The sequence below is a fragment of the Agelaius tricolor genome, unplaced genomic scaffold, assembly GCF_023055355.1.
Source record: "Agelaius tricolor isolate 1412-34295 unplaced genomic scaffold, bAgeTri1.0.p SCAF_8, whole genome shotgun sequence".
In the NCBI taxonomy this organism is placed as follows: domain Eukaryota; kingdom Metazoa; phylum Chordata; class Aves; order Passeriformes; family Icteridae; genus Agelaius; species Agelaius tricolor.
The window spans coordinates 38114435-38137599 of NW_027269268.1; the positions used below are offsets into that span (position 1 = coordinate 38114435).

General features: G+C 40.1%; 1 protein-coding gene and 1 long non-coding RNA gene across 7 annotated transcripts in view; one reads left to right on the forward strand and one right to left on the reverse strand.

Annotated features, from left to right (window-relative positions):
- The window catches only part of LOC139592473 (uncharacterized), a 30736-nt gene that overhangs the window by 6843 nt on the left and 728 nt on the right, over positions 1–23165 (forward strand). For both annotated transcript variants that reach the window (XR_011680008.1, XR_011680007.1), the window contains exons 3-4: positions 16775–16901; positions 17911–23126. This is a non-coding gene — a long non-coding RNA (uncharacterized lncRNA). The remainder of the gene's footprint in view (positions 1–16774; positions 16902–17910; positions 23127–23165) is intronic.
- The window catches only part of SLAIN2 (SLAIN motif family member 2), a 34436-nt gene continuing 20142 nt past the window's right edge, over positions 8872–23165 (reverse strand). The window contains exons 6-9 of one of the 5 annotated variants that reach the window (XM_071432431.1): positions 22906–23043; positions 17899–17976; positions 13229–13538; positions 8872–11513 (exon numbers count right to left, since the gene is read on the reverse strand). In XM_071432431.1, coding sequence (XP_071288532.1) covers positions 11447–11513; positions 13229–13538; positions 17899–17976; positions 22906–23043 — 593 coding nt within the window. In that variant the 3' untranslated portion in view covers positions 8872–11446. Of the gene's footprint in view, positions 11514–13228; positions 13539–16024; positions 16147–17898; positions 17977–21072; positions 21132–22905; positions 23044–23165 lie in introns of those variants that run through there. The other 4 variants (XM_071432433.1, XM_071432432.1, XM_071432434.1 and 1 more) reach the window with 4 other exon arrangements.

Genomic DNA, 23165 nt, shown 5'->3' on the forward strand with positions numbered 1-23165 from the left:
GCTGGGTATGAAGCTAGGGGAATGTGTTGTTCCTGCCTGGGCTGTCCATTCTACCAGTAGCTGAGACTAATCTCTCTTTATAAGCTCACAACTCCTCAGAAACACAGTGGGTTTAAGCTGCTGTAAGAGAGATTGGGATTAGATACTGCTGGGGCCAATAAAAGCCGTGGTGCTGAAGGCTGGATGGTCCAGGCAGGCAGCAGCGATCTCCTGGGAAAGGTCAGGCGAGCAGCTCTGCGGCAGCGCAAGCTGCTGCTGCTGCTGACTTGGCTTTGGGGTGGCACAGGCTCCTCCTGGCCCTGCTTACCTGGCTGCCTGTACCTTGTGCCCTTTAATGTGCCCTTTAATGCCCTTTATCCAGCGCAGTCACCGCCGGTACCAATAGAACCTCGCATCTCTCTGGGGCGTAACTGCAGCTGGAGCTGCCGGCAGCGCCTTCAGGATCGCAGGCGTCTGCCCAAGCTGGAGACATCAGGTGCAGTTCACAGCCCAGAAATGAAGTCTGTGTTCTGAACTGCTTGCAAATTTTATTAAGCTGGCAGCATCTTGCATCCTGCCTGCCAGAGAACGAGCCTCAGACAGAGCTGTTTCGGATTGGATAGTCAGTGGAAGGAATAAAAAGCGGTCAGTCCCTTGTTTCAGGGTGAAAGAATTAAAGAAAGACAAAAGATTGGAATAAACATACACGAAAGGGCCACCATAAGAGCTCCTTTCCTCTGCTCAGTCCATTATAAGAAAGCAAAATATTAGCGATATTATTAAATTAATTTTAGGATATTAAAATATATAAATTACTAAAATAATATAAATAAACATATAACATTTATTTCATACACACTGTTTAAAGCATATAATTTCTAAATAAAGTATTTGAAACACATTTTACCCATATGTACATAGGTAATCTAAATGCTGAGGAAGTTTCAGTAGGAGATTCTTGCTGCTGAAATCAAAGCTGACTGGGACCAAAGGAGTAGCTGCCCACAGACATCTGTAAGGTGTCAGTGCTCAGTGTTTGCACCCAGCTGTGAGTGGTACTGTGCAGTAACCCCAGGCCCATGGGGGAAATTCCACCCAAACAAACCCAGCCCAAACCCCTCCAGGCAAGGGAGCCCTGTGCAGGATAGAAGCTGGGGATGGGCAGGAGATGACAGAGTCACCACTTCCCGTGGAAATCCAGAAACTCATCCTTACAAAACAAGGGGCTTCAAGCTAACACCAAGACGTCTAAACAAATCCAGGTCCCAAATGCAAGGTGCTAATGCAAAGCTAGCTAGTGAAGGGACCTTCCCTGTCCCCAGAGAGTTTATTATCAAGTGCAAAGATGCAGGGTCATTACATTATCATGGTTATGTACAGAGGGAGAAGTTATATATACATGGGAGTGATTAATTTGCGTGAGATCATGCTGGAAATAGCAGCAAAGCTGCACACTGGTGACAAGTGCACTAAGCTCCAACAGGTACCATACACCTGAGGAGGCAGCATGTACAGTGTGATCCCTCAAGGACAAAACAATTCTGTTTCTCTACCACTGCAAAACAACTACAGAATCAATTTTCACTTGTACCTTCTTGAAGTGTTTGAGTGGTATTGCTGAGACCCTCCTTAGGACCTGCCATAAGCAGTGAGCAATCACCTCCAGTCCCTACAGACACATGAGTCCTGGTCCCAGAGAGACTCTACAGGGAGGATGGCTGCTGGGCTCCTCCAGGAAGCATCAATTCATTGTAAGGGCTTCATTAAACCCTTTGATTCAGTAGCAAAGGAAAGCTGTCCAAGCATATTTTCCCTTCAACTGGAGAGGCTGTCTCACAGCTCGTAGCTGCTCCCTGTCCCTGCAGCATGCTAGCACTCACCATTAGCATCCCAGGCCTTTTGACATTCAAGACATTTTTGGCAGTGATCTTAGCCTTCATTAGATAATGAAAGATATTATCTGAGAACTCAGAAGGAGATTTTAGAAAGACCTTAAGTAACCAAAAATTTAATTTTGAGGGATAACAAACAGTAAGAGCCCTTGGCCAACCAGCATAGGAAGCACTAATATATGAGTGCAAATTTCACTGTTGCTTGTGCAAAAAGGCATGTCACAGCTGAGCTCTTCCCAGGAGATTTCTTGGATCAGATGCCCAAATCTGGAAGCCCTGAGAAGCTGAGCTCTGCAGAAAAGGAGACTGACTCTTGCTCCCTGTTGCAGAGTAGTAACAGCATCAGTTTGCAGTCACTGCTGTTGCCCCAAAGCAGAAGCAGTCCTGGTTCAACTCAGACTCCCAATCCCTCCAGGGATTTCACAGCCATGCCAGTGGGAATTGGTGGCTCAGCACTGCACTTGGGTTGCTCAGAGGGGCTGCTCTGTAGGTTGGCTCTACTTGAGTGCTGTGCTAACTGCCACAGCAAGAAGAGGAGGGGTGTATGTCTTGTGCAATGCATGCAATCCCAAACTCTGTATTGAGTGGCTCAATGAAAGTCTTTGTGCTTTCCACAGTCTTGAGATGTTGCTGTGTCACCACACATTTAGCTGGAAAAACCCAGACCAGTAGGAAAATATTTCTGAAATCCTAAACAATTTAAGGAAGTTTAAGTCCAGTGACACTGAGTAAAAAGTCTAATGGGGGTGTTTCAGACTCCTCAAGAGGTGTTTTTTATGGCCTGCTGTGTGTGGCTTCATCCTCCCTCAGACTAGGGCTTTCCTGGCATAAATGCAGCTGTTAATTACATTCAGGACCTTATGGACAATTCAGTGAAAACTCCGGACAATGTGTTGAATTAAAGCTGAACTAGACCAAACTTGGCAGGAAAAAGCACAGTGAGGGCAAAATCATCCTCTAGTGTCTGAAGAGTCCTGGGTAGGAAGCAGAGAGCAAAAAGAAAACCCTGCAATACTTAATAGAGTAATAAAAGGCAAAAATTACAGGAAAATAGAAGGGCTAAAAAAATGCTTAAATGGGTTATAAATGTAACCTACCAGTGGTAGGTGACATTTCAAATTTTGAAAGAAGGTTTCTGGTAGGCAGATTTCAAGTGACTTGTTTGGGTAATTAATGTTATTTAATTATCTTGATAATGAGAAGGATGCAGAAAGTGAGAGCACAGGGATAGAATCTGGTAATGAAAACAGCTGAGAGACTTCAGTGTGGAGAGCAGCACAGAGAAATGGCCTGAGCAAGGAGCAGGGGAGATGGGCTGAGGCCCTGAATAGGGTACATGGTTGGAGCTCCTTAACAAGAAACACCTATTTTTGTACTTCAGTTCTGCCATTGAGGCACTTGGGCCAGGGAAAGGAGTCTTAAACTGATGTTGTACCTTTGTGAAGGTGGGGAAATAGGGTACAAATCAGTAGAGCCTACTACACTGTAGCAAGTCTTGAGCAGTAAGTTGTGAAGTGGCGTTGTAAATTGTAGGAACAGAGTTTGTGGTACTTGGGAGTGGGGCTGTGGCTGAGCCTCATCCCCAGTGGGTACAGCTGTGAGGAGCAGGTGAGCAGCATTGACAGCAATGAGCCATGGAGGGCTGAGGTTACTGACCAACCACCAAAGGGAACAGAGGGCACACAGTGCAATGTGTGAACATGAGGGGGATAAAAGGTTGGGCTAAAGAATAAGAAGAGCACATGCTTGCAGCCTTCTGATGTGGGTTGATGTTACTCTGTATGGGCAGACACTTGAAGCCTTCTGCTGTGGTTGGGTGTTGCTGTGTATGGTTGAAGCTTTCTGGCATTGTATGATGTGCTCTGTGTACCGTGGCCATCTCAACTGCGACGTGTGCGGTGGCATGTGCTGCAACAGTTAATGGAATTTTCCATTTCTTCCACTGACAGTGGGCCTCTGGGCAGGAGAGCTGGCCATGGTGGCTGGATGCAGGGACCTGCAGAGAATTGTATTTCGGTCCCCTGGGTAAATTTTCACGTGGGTATAAATTGCAAAGGTGAGAAGTCCACCATATATCAAATCCCTCTGTTCTGCTCTGGTAAAGGTAGCCTGAATTTGCCAGATTTTATCAGAGCCTTGTGTTGCCAAAAGTTGCTTTATTGCTGAGGAAGACTGAGCTGTGCTTGGGTGCTTTACCAGCTCCATGATTTTAAGCAAGTGCCTTTAATTTTTCTCCAGTATGTTTGTGTATGTGGGCCCCACCATTCATGCTGAGCCTGTGTGAATGGCAGCATCAATAGTCACTAAATCTTTGTTGATGTTCTTTTAAAGGGAGAATAAGAATCCCTTGACTCTGACATTTACAGTAGGAATTATCTGCTCTCTGACATTTGAGCTCATAAACTGAGGTCAACCAAATTTCTGTTCTTAACTTACCCTGCTGTATCAGACCAGATATGAACTGACTGACTGTCCCTTCCTCTAAAGAGCAGCCACCTGCCCCTTGCTCCCAGCACGTGAGTCAGGAAGCCTGGGAGTCATTTCAGTGATGATGGACTGAGCCTCAAGGAAATAGATGAGCAGAGCAGGGAACTGGCTGAGGGTATTCTATAGCCCACTCTTGCACCATAACAGATTATTTCCTTGAGTCCACAGGCATTCAGGAGGTCTGTGTGCACTGACTCAGCAGTGCTGGCCAGGCAGCAGCCGTGCCGGGTGTTATCAGTGGCTGCTATGGCAGCGCAGCCGCTCCCTCGGGGGAATTTCGGGCGGTGCCGTGACCCTGCTGCAGGTGCTGCGTGTGCAGGCAGGGGCGTCCTGTGGCTCGGGAGCTGCCCGTTCTGCCAGCAAGGCTGGCCCCGCATGGAGGGGGATGCTCTGGGCTCTTTTCTGAGGCTGTGTGATGGTGGTGGCATCACACTGCTGTCTCTGACGTGCAGGCATGGTTTTAAAGGGATGAGAATCAGGACGAGGTTTTCATGGCTCCTTTGAAGACCGGTCCCTTGAAGCGGCATTAACAGTGGTTTTCTGTGTCTGCATTAGCCTGGTGGGGAACAGATGAACAGAAACAATACAAGCCTGCCCTGGGTGCAGTAGTTGGGTGAATTAATGTAGGGGTAAATGGATCACTGTAGAGCTCAGAAATACAAGGCTAAGGCAGGAGCTGAGGCAGAGCATGAAAAGGAGAGGGTTTGCCTGATCTCCCTCTTTTCTTTTTCTTTGAGAAGGGACTCAAAATGGTAGCAAGTGCTTCAATGAAGTTTTTATTTTTAGAGGCGGAGAGTAACACAGATACAATTAATGTGGCACAATACTCTGTCCTGTCCATCATTAAGACAAACAGCTTTGAACAAGAACACTTACTCTGCTTTTAATTTGGCATGTATTGGGTTCAGTAAGCCAGGAGCACATTGGCCTTACCCTCTGCTCTGAACAGGAACCAAACTCGTTGTAGCCCAGAGCTTGGTCCAGCATGACTTTCTCCTGGTAGCATTTTGGCACTCGTGTGCAGCACAGACCAGCAGCAGCTGTACAATTTGCACAGCAGTGTTAACCCTGCTGAGTGAAAGGCAGGTAAGGATCAGTGGCATAACTAAGCTTTGGAATGGGTTGTGCAGTTTTGTTTGCTGATGATCTCTAAAGGGAGCAGCTTAGGAAGAGTGCTGTAAGAGAAATGGAGGAGACTGCTGGGGGTTACAGTGCAGTGATACTGGTGTTAGAGCAGGGCCCCCTGTCCAACCCAGCAGCTGATGTGTCAGTGCCCAAGGTAGGTGCCTGGGAAGAGCAGGAGACTGGGGAAGGCTCAGCATGCTGGCCCTGTACCCTGACCACTCTTCCATCACACCCCAGCTATTTCCTGATCACATTTGTGGCTTTAAGCAGCCAAGGCCACACAGAGTCCCAGGTCAAGTCACTGATGACCTACTCCCACATTTAATAAGGACCTTTTATCTCTTGGGTAGGGCAGAGGTGGGAAACAATGCAGAACAGAAGTGTCTTTATTCACCTTCCTGTTACTATGTAGAGAGTTTCCATGAAAAAAATCCTACCTTGCTACTGGAGGAGAGTGGAGGTAGCTGGTATGAGGCTTCCAGAGATCATGTGCTGGGTGGGGGGCCTGTCGTTTGTCTGACATTAGTCCAAGCTGTTTGCACTAGTGAGGTTTTTAATCAGCCTGTCATAGCAGGGCTGTGAAAGGTTGCAATTTTCCAAGTCCCAAGAAAATAATGGCAAAGAGAATGGAAAATAATATATAGTCTGTATTCTGTGCATTGTGCATGATAACCAGCAGCTGAGTGACACTGGGAACCACAAAGTCACCTTCTCAGTAAGGCAGATCCCACTCACCCCAAAAGGTGTTTTGGCTTGAGTCTCCCATACTGTAGTGCCAAGGGAAGCAAGCTTTCAGGGGTAAACTAAAAACAGCAAGGAGGGGAGAACATGCTGGGGGAGAAGGCATCATATGCCACTGGCTTTTAAACTTTACTGTTGTTAGTTATTAAAACTATTATTTACTGTATTTACTGATTAAGTTACTAAAGCTATTTTCAAAAGAAAATGGATTTACATTATTCTTGTTGCTTTCAGGGCAACAAAGCTAGTGAACAGTCTGGAGCACAAGTTCAAGTTGTTGTGTTCTAGTTTTAGCACAAGGAGCAGCTGAGGGAGCTGGGGTGTTTAGCCTGGAGAAAAGGAGGCTCAGGAGAGACCTTATCCCTGTCTACAACTGCCTGAGAGGAGGTTGTAGTCAGGTGGGGATTGGCCTCTTCTCTCAGTCAGTTAGTGACAAGAGGACATGGCCCAGCTGCGCCAGGGGAGGTTGCATTTGGACATAGAATTTTCTACACAGAAAGGGTGCTTAGACATTGGAATGCACTGCCCAGGGAGGTGGTGGAGTCACCATCCCTGAAGGTGTTGAAGGAAAGACTGGACACGGCACTTGGTTGGTTGGATTCGATGATTTCAGAGGGCTTTTCCAACCATGTGATTCTCTGCTTATGCTGCTGCTGACGAAAGCTCAGGTTACAATGTATCTTCTTTTGTTTAGTCTGATGTATCCTTATACAGTATACTTTTGTCCCCTGAGAGTGCCACATTGCATAGAGATCTCAGGCATTCCAGTTTTCAAATCTAGTAGGTTTTTTAAAATTCAGATTGTAACACGTTGATGATGCACCAAGTTAAAAAATGACTTTGCTGGTAAAAAGTAATTTTTGCTACCTATTCCTTTAAATCCTTTAAATAAATGTTGAAGAGCTACAAATCAGCTTAATCACTAGAGTTGCATTTTGTGTCCTTCTAAGTGCTTAATGTGGTCCCAGCGGAATTTATCATTTAGTGCAAAGAGGACAATGACACAACTGTGTGTGGTATCATAGGTGAAAACAGTTGTAAAAAAATCTTGTGGAGAGTGAGTCAGGTGGAGTTTGCTCCTTTAACTCTTAGAGCCAAAAGCCCCTTCTTCACGGGGCAGTTGCGTGTAAAACACGGGTGCTCCCGAGAGCAGCCGAATGCCAGCCCCACCTTCCTGAGGCGTACAGTGAGTGCAGACAGGCTGCCTGTAGGTGTCAGACTCGGACTGCACACGGCATAAATGCCAGTCAGGACCAGGTGGGCCTTCTGGTTTGTTTCTTAAATCAAAGCAACCTCGCTTGTTGCCTGTTTTAGTTAAAAAATAAACATTAAATCTAAAGTTTGTTCTGTTCCAATCAAAAGAGGGAGACCAATCAAAAGAGGGAGAACTGCAGACAATACTACTGTTCTAATGCAAATAATTCTGAGAAACAAAAAAGGTAAGTTTTAAATTATTGAATTGTGCATTCTGCAGCCATCTCAAGACCAGCAGCATATGCATTTTCAGCCTTCTGCCTCCTTATATGTTCATAGCTTTTTTTCCTTCACCACTGCAAGTGGGCTGCCAGAGGGGAATACACATGAAATGTAAGAGGACCCAAAGGAGCTGTCACACCTTCCCTCAGAATGAGAACTGAGAAAAATACTATTTCTAATCCTCAGTCTTGCAATATGGTGATGATACTAATTATAAACAACAGTTTAAAACAGAAGAGTTTGTTACAGAAACCTACTAAAAGAGAAGTGCAAAAGGCTAATAATTACCAGATTTTGACACTGCTCTACTTTCCTGAAGGAATGGGGCAAATGGTACTTGACTGCAGACTAAAAAGTGACAATACCTTTTAGAAGCAGCAGGTCAGAAGCCAGTTCTCCATAAATACGTCAGTTAACCAGGGGGAAACATCTTAACCTACTGGCTTAATTACAAAATAGGGGACTATGGTGGGATAAAGGATTAGTTAGAAGTTTTATAGCTTAAATTCTGTTAAATTTAAGTGCTACCATATAGAATTAAACCTGCCCTTATTAATACCAAGACAAAGATGGTATTCACATTACTATTGAATCCATTGCTTTATAATAAAATGCAGATTACAGAAAAATACCAAGTTCAAAACTAACTTCTTGCTTGTAGGTGAGCCAAAGATGGAGGCATTCATGTAGAAGGTAGATAAAATGTGGACTTTTCAGTTCCAAGAGGGCTTAGTAGGTACACTTTTACATGGGTCAATTTTCTGCTAAATGCCAGAATTTTCAAAATTAAAATTTTTTTTCATGTGGTGGTCTGAAGTCCTGGAAAATGGAAAGGAAGGCTTGTATACTTCAAACTGCCCATACAAATCTCTCGGGATGAACATTTAGAATACAGTTTTTCATGTAAATCTGAACTATGCAGGGTCTTTCTGGAACAGAGGCACGAGTCCACCTCTGTCTGTCAGTGAAATCACAGATTTTACCCAAATACAGTGTTGTACTCCGTTCATGAATTACAGTAGGCAGAAACCAATACTGGTAACCTCTAAAAAGAGAATACAATTCCTGAAAAACAACCCAACCAACGAGACAAAAAAAACCCCATAAAATATCCTCTAAATTTCTAAAAGATTTTGAAAACACTTTGTTGTAAAAATAATGATCCAGGAAGTATTTTGTGGTAAGAATATTTTATATTTTTTTTACACTTTTAACACTTACAAAAACATTCAAACACAAAAAAAAATTAAATTACTTTGGGAGCAGAATAAATCCTTCTGCCTACACACATACATCAATTCCAAGCTGTTGGCACAAAAAGGAATCCACATTCATAAAACCCTTACTACTATATCAAACATAAGTTAAGTAAATCATAGGCACTATTTTATCAAATCCATATTTCCACAATTCTGCAGTAAATCTCTAAACACAGAGCCCCATGATTTCCTGATATCAATGAACTGGTAATGCACAAAGGCTTTCTAGCAGACAGACAGTCTGTCTTCTCAGGAAGTCATTTGCTGTATTTTGGGGAGAACAGCAGAGAAAAAAATCCTATAAAACTCAAGCTGAATTTACCCAAGCGATGAATTACTTAACTTAAGGAAACGTACACAAGTTTGATGCAGCCATGGCAAAACCCCCAATATTGTCACCTAAACTGACTTTCAAAATTTGTAAGTCAAGTGAAGTTTGATCAAATCCATCAAGTTAAATTCCCCTTTCTTCAGTGAAGACTGCCGCACTGATTTGTACAATGCTGAAATATTAAAATTCAGGCTTTACTGAGAATATGCACATTTGATCTAGTCCTGTTTTCTGCTGAACAGTGCTGTGAGATACATCCATTCCCTGTACCTGCAGGTGACTCAAGGCTGCGTTAGTGGTATGCACTGCTCTGTAGTGGTGAAAGGTGGTTTCTGCTGCAATCTAACAATTACAGTATATTTGACACCCTGACTTTGAAGTCTTAGCACAGATCTTGGTCTGGTGTGTGAAATCACCCATCAACCCAGAGCTTGCTTGAGTAGTTTAAGTTGCAAGTTAGCCTCCACTCCTTCCTATTTGGTTTCTTCCAAGTCAAGTAGTATTGAATGGCTTTTCATCCAGGAATATGTTAATGTTGGCCTAAAATTCAAGTGCTAGAATTTCAGGATTAGTTATCCTCTTAGTGGTGGGAGCAAAATACACCAGCAGTCCCAAACTCAGTTACTAATGGGGTTGAAGGCTACCTACCGTCCAAGCTGACTTGTAGTGTTTGTCAATCATTGCACAAAGGATTCACATTCTCTTACTTCATCAACTGTACATCCAAAATATTGAAAAACCTTCAAACAAAATCCCTTCTGCTTAACTAGTCCCACTCAATACAACTTCAGGTACAGATTTTTGTATGATGTCTTCCAAAACAGAAAACAATGGTTCAATGCTAAATATATCAGTTGTTCTGAGCAAAATGTATTAGAGTAAGTCAGAGCCACCAGAGGAGTTTAATAGCTTGTAAACAGACATAGCAGGTTTCATACTCTGTTACCAGTAATGTAAGATACACATATGTAAGGCAAAGTACATATTTAAACACACTTACATGGGCAATATCTTCTGTAAAAATATTTACAATTTAAAATAAACCAATTTAAGAAATGGATGAAAGTAAAAAAATAGGATACAGAAAACTCCCTCATACCATGGAACATCACCTAAATGAATATCATTTGGCATCAAGAGTCAACTCATTTCCTTAAAATTTGTATGTTACAAGTGCATAGTTGTGTTTCCTTCTCCTTAACTATCAGCATTTATAGTTGCTGCAGGCTGCATGTATAGTGGTATGGTATTAGAATAAATCAAAATTATCACTTGCTCTTTCTTCTGCAAGGAAACCTGCTATAAAAATTTTTTCCCCAAATAGCAAGCCATGTGTTAAAAATGTGGCTACAATAATGAAGGCCATCTTTCCTGAGCCAGGAATTTAAAATTAGAAAGATTGTACAACTGATACTAAGCCCTTCTGGCAATCAAATGTAGGAGTAGGTAAAGCCAATAAATCAACATAGGAAAGATGCAATCTATACTATTGCATTGTGTGTGTCTGCTACATTCAAACCTTTTAATGTGACAGAAGTCATGGCTACAACTCCCTGTCCTGCCCAATCCTCCAGAGTAGCTGCTGATTCTTCCTGCGCTACTGAAGGACAGATCCAGCCCCAGTTGGGATCTCACACAATTGTTAAAAGCAACATTTCCCTAGCACTGTAGCAGTCTGCAATCAGAACATGCGCTCTGATTCATGTAGCCTTGTTTCAATAGTACATATTCAGCAATCTTTCTTGCTGAGTTAAAGCAGGTTGAAAATGAAGTTTTGGATGATGTGTGTTGATAGTTATCCTTGCTGTTTTTCAAGATGGGCATTTCTTTGGCATTCATTCATTTTTGCCCCGACATTGGCCACTCTCATAAATGCTCATATTGATAACATTTTTAGCAAGCAATAAAAAAGCCCCCAGAACTGATAGCAATTTAATGTAGAAGTGATTGTATGACCACCAAACATCTGATGTTAGATGTCATTAAAGTGCTGCTTTATAATAATCTCTGCCAGTTTGTGCTAATTAGAGACAGAGAGGTTTGGAATTTTTACAAATTCCAAGAGTCATATCTGAACAGTTTGTTTAATCAAGCTGTCTTTTTGCCTGGTGAGGAAGTATCCATGAGCACTGGAACTCTGCATTAAGCTGTGCAGATCAGTAGCAGCCATCTTTCCAACTCTCATCTTTCACGTTGCCATATGTCTTGGGAGTGGGTAATGATCTAAAATGAAATGAGATTTTTTCAGTTTCATATATAACTGTTCAAGTTATATACATAACAATACAATAAGAATACATAAGAATTTAAACATTTTATAAATAACTGAAATATACACTTCATTCATTTACTTCTCTGCAATACAGTTTACTTAAGATAATATTGAGAGTATTTTCCATTTTAGGTTTCATGTGTTGTATCTTCGCAACTACCACGCCAGGAAAAACGCTAAATAAATAAACAGACAGAAAACTTATTGCTATTATACTCTGTGAAAATGCAAACTTAATCTGCTTCCACCTAAAATGGGCTGATTTTTCAGTGATGTATATAAACAGGCAAATCCTTGTTTAGAATATAGCATTTTGCTTACATCAAAATCTGACATTCCTAGAAACTTGATTATTGCATTGTGTATAGAGTCTGCATTATAGAGCCATGGAATTGTTTAGGCTGGAAATGACCTGTAAGATCATCACGTCCTACCATTAACTCAGCACTGCCAAGGCCACCACAAGACCATGTCTCAAAATGCCACATCTACACATCTTTTAGATATCTCCAGGGATGATAACTCCACCACTTCCCTGGCCAGCTGTTCCAATGTTTGAGAACCCTTTCGGTGAAGAGATCTCCCCTGATACCCAATCTAAAACTCCTCTGGTGCAAGCTGGGTCTATTTCCCTTTGCCCTATACATGCAAACTTTAAAAAAAAATTTTTATAAAGTCAGTTTTAAAAAAGTTTAGTAAGGGAAACACTTTTCTATAAGCTGTGATTTGGACAACCGCACTTCACTACTATTAGCAAACTCCTAGCAAAACAATTGCTTTTTATTACACACAGTTCTGTACTGCTGATCAGTGCAGGCTTTAACCACAAAAGTCAGTGCTGTGACAGTCACTTGTCATTCCCCTGCCTAGCACTCACTGCAGAGCAGAACTTTTCCACTGTGCTATTTACCACCATTTTGTCTTTTCTACAGTACTACAGACTAACTGTTTTTCCCTTCTGTTTAAAGAGATTCTTATTTCTCATGGATGACTGCTTCCTTATGTGAGCTTCTACTTAACACCTTCAGTGAAAACTGACATTTACAGTTAATACTCGGTCTCTCTTGCAGTAGTTTTCAAAAAGACACATCAAGCAACGTCTATAGTTGGGTGTTAGCACAGTTATGTTTAAGCTAAAAATTCTGTTTCATCCTGGGGGTTAACTGCAGTGCTTTTTATTTTAAGTTTAGCAAATGCTATAGATGTCTCAGTGCATCTTCCTTCTGGAAGTTTTCAGCTGCCCAAGGAGAGAAACTACTCTCACCATGGTACTGTTGCTTGAGTTATGGAGGCAAGCAGTTCTGACTTCAGAATGTGTGACTCACACAAGTGAATTTTCTCTTGCCAGCTGTATTTTGGTAACTTTTTACCACATGAAGACAAATTCTTGCTGCCTTATCAGCCCAGACTAAGATTTTGTTTACTTAGTTCAGTATCTTCCATTACTGATTTCACTTTCACTCGTTTACTTTCACTCTCATTAAAGAACCTTTATCTCTCAGTTTGGATTCAAAACTGTTTTGGAAATACTTCACATGGAGGTCTCCATTTCTGTTCTGAAAACCTTAAGATCAAAATAACAATTGCAAGAAGCAGCAGCACAAATACACAGTGAACAAATTTAGTTTTAAAAACTTCAACCTCAGACTGCCTGTCAGAGACTCACCTGCGAACAGGCTGTGCAAGTTTGCTACGAGGCACTGGGATGCCCCCTGTGGAAGGGGCACTGGGTCTGGGCAAGCCACTCCTCATCCCTGCTGGTCTGGTAAGAGTAGTACTGTTAATACTGCTGGCAGGACTGGGCAAGCCTGAGCTCTGGGCTGCGAGGGGCCCTGGTGAAGAACTGCTGTGCGTCAGCTGAGCGGCTTCTGGAGAGGCAGCCAAGCCCGGCCCGTGGGTGCTGAATGCTTTCACCGGCTGCCGCAGGGCCAAGGGAGACGGTGCCGCGGGCGAGCGGAATTTACTTGAAGAAGGTACTGCAAAATACAGAAGTCACTTTCAGCTTGTGCTACAATATTACTGAAATGAACAACTGGAAATTACTTTATGTGATTGTACAAACAATATGGAATGTATAATGGAATACAGCCAATCAAGCAGCAATGAGAAACAGGAATTCAGATGTCCTCTTTGTCATGTGTTTTTGATATCATAACTCTAATGCCCTCTTTGCTGACTACAAATATTTATTTGGATTTGTAAGTGATCCTAATCAGGCTATAACTGTTGTATCAGTTAAGTCAAAAGAAATAGAGAAAAAGGCTTAAGAAGAAGTTTAACTGCTTCAGAAACATGTGAACTTAATTCCCGTCTGTGAAAGAACACGTTGAAGAACACAGTATTCTAGTGTGACACAGGCTTTAAACAGATTCAAAGGCTATTTTAGTCTTCAATGATGAAATTTTGAGCACAGAGCATCTTGGTGTTTTTTTAATGCTGTTCTGTTTAACCACTGAGTTAGAATTCATCTAAAGATATAGTTACATCCCACATTTTCTGGCAGATGGAAAAAAAAAAAAGATGGGGTTATCTGTCCTGATTTCAGCTGGGATAGAGTTAATTTTCTTCCTAGCAACTGGTATAATGCTGTAGTTTGGATTAAGGATGACATCAGCCAACCCCCAACACCAAAGAGGTTAAGGTGCTGCTTAATGAAACTTAAACCAGACAACTCTTAACAATTTATAGCCTTCCTCTTCTTACAAACATTACCTAAATGATCAGTATAACTAATACCTGTTTCTAGTACTTTGTACCTGAGTTAGTATGCAAGGTTTTGTTATCAGTCCTTTCTGGGATATGTTAATAAGACAGAATATTCAACAGTCCTTTGATAATGCCAAACCTTAAGCATAATTCTTCACAAGTATGAGGAATATTTACAAATTATGCATAACTTATCACTGAATAGAATACTTAAATAAACTCATCATCTTAGTAATGGAATGAAATTTCACCAGCTTTTCGAAATGATTAGTGAGTCAGTAAGAGTCAACACAGGATGATCAAATCAATCACGTAACAAAAGCATGTTTACATCTAGTAAATCTGCATTAACTATACTTTCCTCTACTAAATAATTGTTTTATACTGAGACCAAAGTTGCATCGTTTTTGACAGATGTTGTGCATAAAGAAGCTGGTCCTTAACACAGCTTTTATTATAATTTTCAAGGTAGATCCAGTAAGAACACGAGGAGTGAGAAAGGAAACAGGTAATGCAGGAATGCAGCATCCCAAATGGGGTACATAAGAACTGGTAATTTTGAGATTGTATTCTGAAGCTGTTTCTTATAGGGGATGTCTAGGAAGATTAATATGTACCTCATTAGAGATGTGAATTGGATTTGATTTCTTTCTGGATTACCCAAGGGGACCTTTCCCCTGACAGCAATATCAAACACAGCATGAAGCCGCTCATGGGAAAAGCTGACAAGAAAAGGTGACAGAGAGGTCAAAACCACATGACAGTTGCTAAGTGGCAGGGAGATTAAGTAAAAAACCTTAAAATAAAAGCTGGCATGAAGCCAGAGTATGGATTAAGGAAAGCATTACCAACGGAATGACTGGACAAGAAGAGCATCCAAGTGCTGCTAGGACTAAGATAGATTATATGTGAGTTTTTAAAACGTGACATCGCCTGTTAACATCGATGCAATCACATCTGCAGAATTTCCAAGTGACTCTACAGTGCAAATAGTGGGAGCTTTTATCACTGAACTCCTCATTATAATGTTTGGAACACAAACACAGCACCATGTTAGCAACTACCAACAAAGCAATGCCAGTGTATAAAAACTGAATACAGCTTCAGGCCTCTTACAGGCACAACAGGGAAAAGGTTTTTAGGTAAAGAATACAAGCAACAAAAAGTTGCAACAGAAGTAAGCTTCCAGCATTCCCAGAAGTAAGGATCCAGTAAATTACTCTTCTCCATCCTCTTTAACCTTCTGCTGGCCATATTTTACCATGCTGCTAACTTGAGCTGTCAATTCATAAAACATTTCCTGTCAGCACAGCATTGCAGACATTGCTGAGAGCTATATTCATTCTTGTGCATAAAGGAATGAATTGTCTTCCAGAGCAGCCCACATGATGCAGTCTGGCAAACTGCCTAATAGTTCTGTTCTACAGATAAAGAATTTGGTCTCAGAGCAGTTTTTGATATTCATTATAGTCAGTCTGGTCTATCTGTAAGACAGGATCACAAAGACTGAGGTACTGCCTCACAGACTATTTGGTAACTGCATAACCATGTATAGTATTTAGCTGATCCATGTTCAACAAAAACATGTAAACATGTAAGTGTAGTGCTTAATAACTTTACACAACTCAGTCTCTCCTTATAAAGTAAACTAGAAACAGCTACAATTAAAACATCTGGCAGCCAAAAAAAAAAAGAAAAAGAAAAAAAAGAAAAAAATTAAAAGGCATGGTGCAGTTATGATATTTAGATGTCCTACCCTCTCTGGACTCTGTCCTGGATTGTGGGCAGGGAGCACGAGATCTCCATGTGGCAAAGTAGGGTGCTGTGAAGCTGCAAACTTATTTGGCTTGCACTCCAAGGCCAGCTGCTGCACACCAACTTGAAAACAGATTAAATTCTAATGCAGTTTTTAAACCACAACCATTATGATGAGATGAATCACCCCAATATGAAAGAACAGATGAGGTATAACTATTGGAATCAGTAAACTGATCTGTCATCTCAGTACAGGAAAGATGTGGACCTGTTGGAGCAGGTACAGAGCATGGATGAGTATCTCTCCTCTATCTGGAGAGAGGTGGAGGTCTTCAGCCTGGAGAAGAGAAGGTGCTGGGGAGATGTTACCACAAAGTGGTAAAAAAAAGCCAACATGTGTGTGAAAGGTGTCAAGCTATGTAATGAACAGTATTTTAAGAAGGTAAAATCAATTGTTGCTCAGCTGTTAATTTCTCTGCTTCATTACTATTAAATACTTCTATACTCATGAGGATCTCAGATCAGAAGAAAGAAAACCAACACATTAAGGACTATAAAATAGCAAATAACTGAAAAAGACAAAGCAAGTAACTGAAAGGGTCCTCATTTGCAGTAAGGAATGACAACAGCTATAAACTGGAATATATAACTGGCAGCGCAATGTGCTCTGTTCCTCATTCTCTAAGGTTTAATAAATTTTTACAAATTATATAAACTCAAAGAAAAGCTGATTTTCTGTACATTCCTACAGGCTCAGACCAGGCCACTGACCTAATAAGTGTTCCAGACAGCCAGAGGAGGGCATGGCCAACTGGAAAGAAAGCAAAGAAAGCTCTGCAGAGGAATAGCAATGCAGAACACTGTGAGAACTTTATCTGGTACGAAGTATGAAAACTGTTAGAAGACTTCCTCTTAAGACATGTGAATCTGTTTCACAGGCCTCATACTCTGCTAAAACTTTCTGCATGGTATGAAGATGACTCTAAGGAGTTGGCATTGTTAAAGCCCCAAGATAAACACGTACATTCTGTCAGCCCCTCATGTCTGCACCAGTGACTCTCACAACACTCTAAGGATTCTAGCATCTACAAGCTTATGAATTAGTCTCAAGTGTAGTATGAATTTTAAATTGAGATCTTGATTGTAATAGACAACAGACCAACTATGCTTAAAACCAAAATCATTGTTTACCTTAACTGTGAAATTGAGGCAGTGTCACATACAAGGCTGCCAGAGCTGATTAAAAATCAGATAAAACTGTCTAATTGTATTAGAGACTCGATATTTCATTGTATTAAAAAAAAAGTCAAGTTCAACCATTAGCAAACTGGAATATTATATACAAGAGTCTCTAATTCCTTGAGTCAACAAACCTTAATTCATCTGTGTTGGGATTAACCTTCTGGTTTTGAGAGGAAAAGAGAAAGCACAAATACATGCAAAATAAGTTGATAGCCTACACTCATCTTCTCAAGATAAATTTGTTAGCTTTTGTTCCCAGCACAAAGGATTGTATGAGTATTTTTACAACTTCTGTTTTAAAAACTGTATTTTGCCATTTAAAGAATTCCTATACAAATGCAGCCCTAGTGAATATGTATTTAGGAGTCCACTTTTCTAATCCCCATTTCCTGATTAATGTTAGAAAGTCACTGTTCCTTGGATTTTTATCTCAAAATTAAACTCCTATATAACACAGAGTTTATTTTCAATATTTAGACCAAGAAGTTAACTTTCATACAGCAAGGACCACTTGGTTAATCTCTACAGTAATTGCAAGAGCAAGTTTATTAATCTAGAACATGTGAGATTTAATGCAGGCGAACCATTATCTGAGATTTGCTGGAGCTTGATAAGAGGTTGTAAGTTAATTACCTCCTTTTGTAGATGGAGTTTGAAGAAACTGTTTGGTTTTGAAGGCAGCACGAGGCAAATTTTTCTGCCTTTGCAGAGCTGTTGAAAGACAAGAAGTGTTATATTTGTCTAAGAAGATAAGAAAACTAAATTCACTGGGAATTTCAGAATTGTATCCACTTGTGAAGCATCAAGAAACTGTGAGTAAAACACTCAAAAAGCTGTTATGACTCTGGAAGTGATGGAGTTTTGTGAATGGTGCTTGCTCTTAATGGCAAAGAGTTGCAGAGGAGTGTGTCAGAAATTTTGCAGTGCAAAATGCGCAGATTTGGTAAGAGTAAAGCTTCTTGCAGGGCAAAAAGCCCAGAAATGCAAAACAAAAATTAAAACACCAAAGGGAGAACAAGCCACCTAGCAAACATGCTACAGCAATATGAGAGCAAGATTAGATACAGATGAAAATTAAACTGTTGTATTTGACCTAGCAAGACTAAATTTTTAATTTTAGAAGTGTTTTCAAAAAAATATTCTAATACTATACAAAAGCATAAATCTTTGTCTAATATGATCATCATATAAACAAATTGTATTCTTCAGTTATGGAGACTTAAGCCTTCTTGAGAGATGTCTTTTTTCTCTCCTCTTCAAAAGGTATGCAAGAGGACTTAAGCTTAAAATGAAGACTTAACACTATGATTTATCAACTGCCAGCATGTACCCAGCATGATGGAAATTGGTTTTTATTGCTCCTTTTCTCCCTCATCCTGCCTTTTGTCTAGTAACACTCAAGGGCTGGTGCTGCCTTGAAATGACCTCACTACCTACCAGTTACCAAGAGAGAAGCCAATATTCCGAGAGCTGCAGAATCTTGGCATGGAGAGAATTACTTATTGCCAGAAGGAATGCACTGACTCAGCCTATTTCCATCACAGCACATTTAAGGGGGAGAAGGAGGAAAGTAGTCAATGAAATAAAGCTTTGACTACACAGAGACTTCATAAAATGATAATGTATGAATAAACATCTCTGCTTATCTCAGCGTATGAAGTTTTATAGCAGCATAAAACTGATTGCACTAGCAAGGCTTATTTCCATAGTGAGAAGGAAGAAAGATGGGGGAACAGCTGTGCAAAAAGATCCTGACCCTGAGTAAGGAATAATATCCCATCACCAATTACTGAATATCACTATAAAGAAGGTGGGGGGGAATAATTTGAATCCTAATATTAGTTAATCCTTTTGATAGCATATAATGATTACTATCACCTCTCCTATACTTCAGTCAGTGCAAAATACACAGTATTTTATGAACTATAAAAAATTCATCATATGTTTTAACATCATGCTGAAATTATGACTAGGCAGGCTACTCAATTTAGTCTTAATAACTAACTAAAACTGTCATGTTCAACAAACAGCAAAAAGGAATTAGATTGTTCATAAACAGTAAAATTCTGCCTGTGCCTACTTGTAATAAAAACATTATTCCTTCTACCAACTAGAATCTAATGCAAAATAGCCTGTGGCAATATGTAATTCTTACTCAACTGGCACATGGTCTTCCTAGAAACTTTTTTTAAAGCATACATGTGAACAGCCAATTAAGTACAGTATGGTCTCTAAATATGAGCACAATTCCTAGAAATTTACTGAGGCAGACCACTAGGCAGACTGCTTCAGTCCTCAAGTATTCCACTTTATTAAATATTTTCTACAGAATCACTGTTTTTGTTATACCACACAAAATGAAGAAAAGCTTCTTTCTTCATATTTTGAATTTGTTTTGTCCTAATCCACTCAGATTTCAATATGTTACTGCACATGGCACTTTCTTCCCCCATCATTATTCACACTTCTTGCAAGTCAGAGAGATGGGATGATATGGAAAGGATTTTTAAATACGGATATATCAAATTCCTTCCTTCTCAATGGAGACTCTAGGAAATAGACACTCAATAGCAAAACATTTCTGTGCACTGAAACACTGAACAGAGCTTAGGCAGTACAATCTGAGCAATGCTGAGCAAACATGCAGTTTGAGATAAGCGCCCAATGCATGTTTATCCACACCACTTGCTGCTCTTGAAGTGCTCTCTGTGTGCTGTGACATTCCCGGTCACAGTGCTGCGTGCTGAACTCATCTAGTTACATTTACTTCTGATCAACTAACTGGACTACTTGGTCTCTTCAAAACTTACTCTTCCTCCTTTTACTCTGAACATGCCAAGCAGTTGGATCTTGGCAAGCAGACCAGTCACTTTACTGATAGTTTGAATCTACAGCTTGAGAAAGTTTTGTATTTAGCTCTTTTTAAAAGCATCCATGTGCTCATAGTGCCACTAAGTACAAAAGCATCACACAGAATTCAAAAGCAGGTAGCTCCCACGTGGAAGTCACCCTACCATTTCTAGAGCTTTGTACTATCTATGTGGTACAGGACCCAAACACAGAGATTTCCCATCACTAACACTTTAGACAATACCTATTCCTTGGGGAACACACATATTACCATATCTTCTAGTGCTTTAAGGTGAACTATTTACTAGCTTTCATGTACTTTCTGCAGAATGGCACGGAGAATCAGATGTAAATGAAGAATCAAATTGTTAAAATTGCTACTTAATTCAGTCTCTCTTCAAAACCAATTTGGATTGTTCACCCCACTGCAGCTAAAAGTTAAAAGGCCTATGTTTTCATGTTTACAGTTGTACCTCTAAACACATCACATGTGTCTTCCCTCTCTTCTGTAAGCAAGCAAATACAATTTGGCTATAAAACTGTAAGAGGAATTGTCATTTCAGAAACTTACTGGATTCCTAGCTCATTTTTTGAATGCCATAGCAACCATAGCAAGTTCAGTATTGCAGCCACAGCAAATGTGCAAGTAAATTATGAACCGCAAATCTTTGACAAGGAGCAAAGTAGTGACCTCGGGTGGCAAGCCAGCATCCTCGCAAAGGTAAGCTCATGCAAGACTAGCAGCTGTATGAGGAAGCTTCAAATCCCAAGACCCAGAAATCATTGCCAAGGGAAAACAAAAATTTGCTGCAATTTAACAGTGCTTTGTGCAAAGTGACAAAATATAAAACCAATAAAACAAAAAGTATACAATAAAAGGACACAATTCTGGAAATCTTTATACAATGTACAGTTTTGCAGAAAATTTTTTAATCCGGACTAAGCAAAGATACTTACTCATCGACTTCACACACAAACCGTTTTACGATTGTCAATAGCAAGACTCTGACAAACATCTGTAAGAGCAGGGAAACTGTAAAAGCTAGAAATCTGGCCTTTATTAATGATATTTAACTTACATTTAAATGTAAGTTGGTCTAGAGTGGTTCACATTTGGGGAAATTGTCTATGAAAGAAAAGCAAATTTACCTAAGTAATTCTTAATGCATCCACAAGTTGAAAAAATGAAATATAAACACAATCAGACCACTTTGGTTCCTGCAATGAAGTAACTGACTAAATATTGAATACTGAGTCTTCTGTTGTCTGATCTTTCCAGAAAGTTTAACCATGAATATACTTTTAATTCTGGAAATAGCCTTCTAGCTAAGTTGCTCTCTATGCTCTTCCCTTTCCAGTTCACTCAATTCTAAAGCACCAAATGAAATCTGTAGAGATTTTTACTAAAAATATTTTTTCATTAAATTTATTTCAGCTCATTTTGATAATTCTTCCTATCACTGAAATAACACAGCTGTAGACCAGCTGCCCAACTGCTCTGAGTGCTTTATACTTTGATAAGGCTGCCAAACAGGTAACAGTTGTGCATTTGAACTACACAAATGTCCTTTTAGCTTGAAATCCCACCTTCTGAGTGTCTGCCAAAGGTGGAAGAAGAGGGCCAAGGTGGAAGGATGCTGGAGTAACTTATATGAATAATGGTAAAGTCACACTAACTTCTGTCTACTGCAGTATCACACACCTGGGACTGACTGTCCACAGAATCCTTACATCTGCTCTGAGTCTGTACAAAGATGGAAACCTTGGAGTCTTTGGCTTGGTCTCTATTCCTTATGCTGTATTTAACTGTACTTGGTAGCTTTAACACATTGTTTTGAAAGTTTTAAGACAACCAACTAGGTATGCCACTATGGCTTCACTGTTCTATAGGTAAAATACCCCTAGTTAAATTCACAAACATTATTTTTACATTTCCAAATATTTAGTTTACTGATGAACCTTTATCACAGAATTTTTACAGTTCAAAGCTCTTCGCATAAAAATATTCATAATGTGTTCTTTCCTTGAAAATGTCACACAAGGTTATTAAATTCAGAAACTTGTTTTAAAAGAAATGGTCAGGAAACATTTAAACAACAGGAACTGGCAATATTGACATATAAAGAAACACTGAATATTTAATTTTCATTTGCTTTGGCTTCTTTAAGGTCACCATTTTCAAGAGATTTGTGAGAATAGCAGTATTTTCATATCAGCAGTTAACTTTTGGAGAAACTAGGAAAGCAATGGGAGTCCAGCAATGGGCTAATATGTTTTATGAGACACAGGTTCATCCAAACCTTTTTTAGGAAGTAACTAACACTTAAAGTAAATAAAATTGCCAACTGGATATATAACCCATATGCCCAGGAAAAAAAAAAAAAAAAAAGAAAGAAAGAAACAAACTGCAGAACTGCAGACATGAGTTAACTTAAAGGGCTAAACTGAAATTAACACTTTCAGGTCATGTTTCACTAGTTAAAAAAAGCAATAAACATCATCTAGCCTAGAAAGAAAAGCTTTGGACATGCCCAAATACTGTACTTATAATTCTTCATATTACTTCTACATATACTTCTGGGAAACTATGAATGACACCTTAATAAGAAACCAGACTTCGACTATTTTGCGAACCATAAAAACAGATTCACCAAAATCTGATTACAAATCAAGATTAGCATCTCTAGTGTGGCATGCAATGTTCTGCTTTGCCCTGAGACTGGGAAAAGACAGCTGAATACCATCACTTAACTCTGAAATTCACACTGAACTACTACTAAAGGTACTTACTGGCTGAGGCTTGAGGTTGAATGCGAGGTATTCCTCCATTTGGCACTTGGAAATTTGAGTCACTTCTGCTGTTTTTCACAGACTCTGCTTGGATGTTGGAAGTCCTGGACAAGTTTGGAAGACTACGCCTTAGCTTTTCTGTATGAAATAATACAAAGACACAATGTGTAGTCTGATGCTGGACAAAGGTCAGGTTGTGAACCTGTGGCTGAGCCCCAAATGTAAGTGAAACAAAGTGTTAGCCATATAAAACTACAATT